This window comes from Ruditapes philippinarum, unplaced genomic scaffold (assembly GCF_026571515.1).
Source record: "Ruditapes philippinarum isolate M1 unplaced genomic scaffold, ASM2657151v2 ctg651_1_1_1_1, whole genome shotgun sequence".
NCBI lineage: Eukaryota > Metazoa > Mollusca > Bivalvia > Venerida > Veneridae > Ruditapes > Ruditapes philippinarum.
In genome coordinates, this window is record NW_026864800.1 from 274,932 (window position 1) to 282,284 (window position 7,353).

Genomic DNA, 7,353 nt, shown 5'->3' on the forward strand with positions numbered 1-7,353 from the left:
CACAAATTTATTTCCAAGTATATTTCCAAATTACCTTTTGCAGAAGTTCCTTTTTTGTTTCATTCAAATTTCTTTTTCTTCATGAATACTCTTAACCCTATAAACCTGTGTAGCTTTGAAAATGGAACAGTCCATTAAAGTTTAAAGGGATTTCAGTATCAGGATACAAATATTGAGCAGCAAACAATATAGAGCCTAGTCAGACTTCATGGATGTGCAGGTTGGCCTGGCTTTTTACTGGTGGCAAAGGCAAGTCACTTTCGATTCCTGCCTCCAGATTCAAGCTAATTTTATGAAAATTTTGAAAATGCATTTGAAAGTAAAATATTGTGAAGCGAACAAGAAACTAATTTACACATTGCAAATGGCACAGTCAAAGTAAATTACCAAAATTATCAAAATACATATCATGCCAAAAAACCCTTATTGTGTTAAAACACTGTAGAAAGGTGATGATACAAATGTAAATACTGCAAAATCAGTTATTAATCACACATAGCATGTTAATTATTAATAATTGAATCATGAATCTTTTTACTTTCTTAAAATCTTAGTATATTTTTCTCAAAGTTGGTTTTCTTGAAATAGTTTGGCTCATCTACATGATCTAGAGGCATGCAGCTTGAAAAGTTAGAGTTAGGGAACTTTTGGTTCTCTTTTTGTATATAATTTAGGTAAATTACATAACAGAGGCACCATCTGCTTAAACCCTCTACAAGTATGATTGTAAGAATAAGAAATCAATAGGATTGTATTTTTTATGATTTTTCTAAAAATATTTCAACAACTTAAGCTATATACTCTTCACAGTTACAGACGGTGTAACAACCACTACATTTCTATTCTTCGAACCAATGTTTACCAACACTTGTACATAAAAGTCAAACCACAAATGAACTCTTTCCTTCCATCTCCCATGATATTGATTCCAAGAAAATCATCAAACACTTGTCAACACAAATTTTGTTAATGTCTGACTTAAAATGTCATTAGCAATGAATTATAAAAATGTTTCTTATCAATGCTATGAATTTTCCTGGGCTTCTTTTTCCTCCTGATATTTTTTGACTTTGTACTTTCCTCTCATGTCATCCGGCAATGTCTGGAAAGCCGGACATGGTACTTGTCCGGGTATCTCACATACACACCAATGGTTACTATGGTATCCAAAACTTCCTAAACTTGCCACTGTTTTCTCTGGTTTGCTAAAACACAAAACATAAAGAAAATAAAAATCATTGTAAACAGTTCTGTTTACTTACTACAAGATGATACCTGTGGCTGCTCCAACAATGGCCCTATGGGTGGCAGGCTGTGCAAGTCGCTGGGTGAATAAGTAGCTAAAATATCTATTTTTTTATCTTGAACATTTATCTTTATCAAATGATACTGGGTGCTTAGCATTTGTTCAAAAAGTTAAGAATTAAAGTTTAAACATACATCCCTATTTGAATAAGCAGTGAGGTACAAATGACCATAAAATTCAATGTCTGTGATCTGTTGTCACAGAGAAGTTTCACTTTGCCCAAGGATCTAACCAGCAACCCCTGATAACAGGACACCACAATTATTTTTAGCTGTTTTGGTTAAGAACCATCTACCTCTAGCAATCATCTTGTTCAGCATAATAAGTACATGTACATGCTTTCATATTTGTAACAATATAAAAACAAGATTGCATTTGAGAAAAATGCTATGCCACCGCATTAATCCTTGTACCTTCAGACAATAAGATTTTTTGATTTTTTTACTATATGTTTATATTGAAAATCAATGACCCCCGGGGCAAAGGCAATTTTGACCCCATGGCTATAATTTAAACAATCTTGCTAGAAGTTCATTTCATAATGTTTCATGCAAAATATCTAACCTCTAGCATTTGTCAATTACTAGAAGAAATTTTCTTAAAGTTTTTACTACAAGTCATGTTTAAGTTTTTACTATATACATATAAGGAAAACCAATGACCCCGGGGCGGGGCGGATTCTGATCCCAGGGCTATAATTTGAATAATCTTGGTAGAGGTCTACCAGACAATGCCTTATGCAAAATATCTAAGCTCTAGGCCTTTTGGGTCTTTACAAGAAGGTATTTTAAGTTTTTACTATATGTACATATAGTGAAAATCAATGACCCCCGGGGCGGGGCCGATTTTGACCCCAGGGCTATAATTTGAACAATCATGGTTAGGGTCTACCAGACAATGCCTTATGCAAAATATCTAAGCTCTAGGCCTTTTGGGTCTTTACAAGAAGGTATTTTAAGGTTTTGCTATATGTACATATAGTGAAAATCAATGACCCCCGGGGCGGGGCCAATTTTGACCCCAGGGCTATAATTTGAACAATCTTGGTAGAGGTCTACCAGACAATGCCTTATGCAAAATATCTAAGCTCTAGGCCTTTTGGTTCTTTACAAGAAGATTTTTTAAATTTATTCTTATAATTCCTTTTGGTTGCCATGGCAACCAGATTTCTGCATGGAATGAAATTCTTTCAACAACTTTGGAAGCCCTTCACCCAAGGATCAATCCTGCCAAGTTTGGTTGAAATTGGACTAGTGGTTTTTCACAAGAAGATTTTTTAAGTTCACTATATAATCTATATAACACACACACACACAAACAAACACACACACAGGTGAATCGCTATATGCCACCGCATCGCAGATGCTGCGGTGGCATAAAAATTCTGTAATATCCATGACTTTTTAGTTTTATACATTTGTACATGCCATTTCCAGAGTTCTGTCTTAAATCTCAGGATTTTTATTGGTCAGTGTACAGTCTATGGCAGTTTCTCACCAATCAAATACCTGAGATCTGAGTTTGAGAATTTCTTTATTACCGTACCTCGGATCCTTGTTAAATACCAAATATTGTAGCTTTAAGCCTCTTAGTTACTGAAGATTTAGCGAAGATTTCAGTTTTTTCCTTACAAGTCAATGAGCGCTCAGCCATTTATCATCATGTTAAGGCTAGAACATACATCCTCAGGAATAAGAGAGATAACAAGAGCCGTCAGTAGGAAAGTGTGCTCACCTATTCTCAGTGCTTGTGATAGTAAAAAATGTAAAAGTTTCTAAGTTCAAAAATGGCAATAATTATGTCAAAATCTATGTCAGAGTTATGGGCCATGAACAGTGACCTCCTATTATGCTTTCAAATAAGTGAATGAAGTTTCAACCCATTCCCTATATTAGTTTTAGAGATACCAACTTACATGCAAAAACTTAACCAATGAGTGATGGTGACACCAACACCTGTCAGGGGCAGTACAATAGCTTCCCTATTCCTTCAATAATTAGGCTAAAACCCTAAAGTATAACGGCAACACTGTGATGGTCTTATGGCAAATGCCTGGTAGAACCACCAACATTTTTTAAGCTAGCCTGATAGTTTCCTCACATGAAAAAATTCAAAGTCCACAGCAAGATTTGAACCCATAGCGGTTCTGCAAACATAAATAAATTAACCACAATATACTTACTATGGTCTACAGAAAGCATCTAATAAATGATCGTGAATTTCCTGTCTACTTCTACCATAGATATCTACTACATGTTTTTTACCATTATCTGAAGAAAAATAACAAGACATTACATAAGTATATCACAATTAAATATTAAATAAGATAATAGATGCTTTTCTTGAATGTGTACAAATTTTCCCACAATCATTTCTGAACTGGATCTATTACATATATATAGAAATACATCATGTACTTGTGTATCCTGCTCTGAATATTTGAAACAGTTTTACATACATGTAGCAGTGACCAGAGAAAGAAAACATTGAAGAATGTGTTGTAAATGTGACCAATAGATATCATCTCAAAAATATCAAAGTTAAAGGTGTTCAAAGTTTACTTTAGCTCTTAGCACCATATTGTTTTATGAAAATCTGCACACCTGTTGCAGAGTTTATGTCATTTAATGATTATTTCAGCTTGAATGGCCATCTTGTTCTGTGGCAAGGAATGATTTTAGCTATATTTGTAAAGGACTTCCTGAATTTCATCAGAATCTGCCCAGTAGCTAAGCAGGAGATATATTTCTACTTTTTTTAATCATTCTGTTAAGTTTCATCAGCAGAGCCTCGTTACCCCGATAAAGAGCTACCCTTGAGCTAGATATTCCTGTCTGTACCAGCAGCCAGTGTAAGATTCTGATATTCTGTCAAGTTTCATCAAAATCAGCCTTGTGGTTAAAGGAGATGTCATTTACAAATAGTTCCTTTTTTACTTTGTGGTCACATGAAGATGATTTTTAAAGTAGAACGTGACAATGAACAACATATTTCAGACCACAAGGCTGCTCACCTGAAAATAAAAGCTTGAAAGAAAAATACAAAAGCTATTAAGTGTAGTAACACTGCACAGCTCGAAACTGGTTGTATAGTCATAAGCTAGTCTGATATATTGCAGTGGTCCCTGATTTACTTGTTGAGGAAACCATCAAATACCCATCTTCCATTAGTTCATGCACAAGCTGGCTCTAGTAGAACCACAGACCTTTCAAAAGCAGTCTGGATACTTTCCACATGACAGTGCAAGTATTCATCAAAGTCCCTACCAACAGAAGCAATTAGAAAGTAAATTCTTTTTAGTTTAGATAAATGGTGTTTTTACATCACTAAAAAATTGTAAATTGTGGCATGCACTTACCACAGAATATCTGTATACACGGTGTTGGTGTCATATTCTTAAACTTCAACATCTGAAGTGTCACATTTTTATACTTGATCTGTGGAAAATGCCAGAAAATAAACTCACTGAAATACAAACATAGAGAATATCTTCATAACTTTGAAAGTCACTTGGGCAGAAGAAAATAGTTTAGACCGACAATCACCGTACCATAATATGACCAAAGTTACTTTCTGGTAATAGAAATAAATCACATTCTTTTAAACTTAAAAATAGAAATTTTCTCAAAAATATATATTTAATGACTGTATAATTATCTATATTTGAATTGACTAAGGTACATCTATTTACAAATTGCAGTTTAATTACAGGAGTGATGAGTGATCATATGTCGCCTGATAATAGTCAAATAAGCAGAGAACTTGTATCGAGGGATAATTGACAAGTTTGTTCATGGCTACTTTGTGGCAGCATGCTGCAACTACAGAGTAGCAAGAGACATAAAAATCAATTAGCAGGGCAAAATGCTTTTTTATTTAAGGGCCATAACTCAGCAAAAAATCATTCAACTGAAAAAAACAACTAATAATGCACAGGTACTTGAGGTATCCATCAATCCTGTAAAGTTTCACTCAAAGAATTAGTAGTATAAGAGAAGTAGTCCAGACAAAACTTTATGAAACAAAAATAACTAAAGACCCATGCCTCTGACAAAAATCATAGAACTGGAAAATGCCAACAACTATACCTAGTGACTGACCATTACCTGGTATCACATAATGGTAAAAGATTCAAAATACTGGGATTTTTTTTATCATGACCGGTTACAAATTTTTGGTTTTAACCAGAGACCTCTTAACCATATCGCAACAGCCTGTTAGACATGGCCTACACCTAATATGATTTGGTGCTACCTTTGGCGCGGAAAGCTCTTAGGAATTATGATTTAGCATAACATGTTTAGTGTGCATGTAAACCAGATCTTTCTTGCACTTCATGAGTACAGTATAATAACTTAAATACCGTAAACAAAACAAATAAATTGGTGGTGTTCAACCTATCATCGGAGTACTCAGAATATTTCGAAAAATCTCCGAACGTAAAGGGGACTACTGCGCATGCGTCGGCGTTTGGAAAATCCCGCCCGCTATTTTTGTTAATCTCTAATCACAGTTGTTGTTTTAACATTATTTTTTAATGTGCTAATTCATCAAAAAGGATATGTTAAAGTAACTTTTTATATTTATAACCGTTACTCTAGTTCTTATCAATGAAATGCCTGTTTATTTACTGATTTTGTACATCATTCTTTCACCGGAAATGTTATTTAGGAAGCGTCTGCTAGCAATAGTTTGAATTAAGTAGACGCTCTTTTAAAGCGCTCTGTTATCTATATTTAGCTCAAAAGGATTTCAAAATGGCGGCGTCCAGTTAACTAAGGATTTTCATTAGGTAAAGGACATATATTTTTTTTGAAATTTTTATTTACTTTTAATTTGATTTCATTTGAATTGATACGCATCATACATGTAATCTAAGAGCGCTACAGCCCTCACGGGGCCTCCGGCCCCGCTCAGACTTTCCGCGTATAATCACTACACCATGCACTGGTACTTCTCCAAATCCCTCCAGAGGCATGCACTTCGGGGAGAAGGCACATGGCAGGTCAAGGTCAAGTCATCTCAAGTACCAGAGATGATTGATTTACCTGTCATGACTTACTCTGGAGGATGGCGCTAACAATGGTCGTTTTTGTTAGAGATGCCGTTGGAAAGCTGATGCCTTAGTAGTATTGTCGTCTTCTTCAACCACCAACAAGCGAAGAACAGGTTCCATGAAGATTCTGCATGAAAACAGAAAAGACGTCCCTGATGTGACTACAACAGTGGACTGGCAAGGACGCTATAATCTTGGACATATGGTTATTCCCAAGCCGAGTAATATGAAATTAGGCAAAGCCTATGAACGGGGAAGTCGTTAAAAATTCCTTTCATTCTTTCCGTTTTAAAGGTGTCATTCGGTATTATATGCACCGCTTCCGTTTTCACTCGGAACACTCGACCATTATCATTTATCCGAAAAGTTGAGATTTGTTCCGTTATCGGAATACCCCGCCTATTATCATTGCATTACATTGTAAATGGCGGCGCCCGACTAGAACTGACACTGAAAATTTCATTGATAGGTATAGAATTCTATATATTTTTTAATTGTTTTTTATTTCATTTTCTTTTAAATATACACGTGTAGTCTATAGCCGGGCAAGCCAAAGCCCGGACCCGCTTCGCGGGCCCGGTCTTTGACTTCCCCGTATTAACAAACTTAAACAACCATGCACTGATGAATTTCATACTCTTGTTGCAAGTAGTGAAGTACTTACTAAGCTCCTGAACTTGATTTTTGATCAAGATTATAATTTACTGTCAATACTTTAATCTGCTCGTGAAAAATTAGTTTGCCAGCATCTAAATAAGCCTTTGTCCGCCTGACAGGCGCAGCTCCTTTCATAAAAGGCATAGTTTATTGTGAAAATAAAGTGAATAACTACATAAACAAGCGAGTAAATGTTGTTGTTTTTTGTAAAATGTGTTTTTTGATAGCCAAAAAGTAGTCGCTGATTGACCTTCACGGTGAAACGCTTGAATTCCAACGTAGAATTTTTTTTAAAGCGCCTGAGAGATCGACCGGTTAAGTTTTACGACAAGTT

General features: G+C 35.3%; 1 protein-coding gene across 1 annotated transcript; it reads right to left on the bottom strand.

Annotated features, from left to right (window-relative positions):
• Positions 1 to 744: 744 nt before the first annotated feature.
• Positions 745 to 7,258, bottom strand: LOC132726853 (small ribosomal subunit protein mS25-like). The gene is made up of 4 exons (XM_060712244.1): positions 7,027 to 7,258; positions 4,665 to 4,771; positions 3,489 to 3,576; positions 745 to 1,205 (listed from the first exon to the last, which is right to left on the bottom strand). The coding sequence occupies exons 1-4, from the start codon at positions 7,161 to 7,163 to the stop codon at positions 1,025 to 1,027; spliced, it is 513 nt and encodes a 170-aa protein (XP_060568227.1). The 5' UTR covers positions 7,164 to 7,258; the 3' UTR covers positions 745 to 1,024.
• Positions 7,259 to 7,353: the final 95 nt, after the last annotated feature.

Excerpts from the sequence above, each read along its gene's own strand:
- LOC132726853 (XM_060712244.1), bottom strand. The coding sequence starts at position 7,163 with ATGCCTTTTATGAAAGGAGCTGCGCCTGTCAGGCGGACAAAGGCTTAT. Across the intron at positions 4,772-7,026 it reads AAATCAAGTTCAGGAGCTTA|TGAGTTTATTTTCTGGCATT; the intron begins GTAAGTACTTCA and ends TTTGTATTTCAG. Across the intron at positions 3,577-4,664 it reads GTGTATACAGATATTCTGTG|ATAATGGTAAAAAACATGTA; the intron begins GTAAGTGCATGC and ends ATTTTTCTTCAG.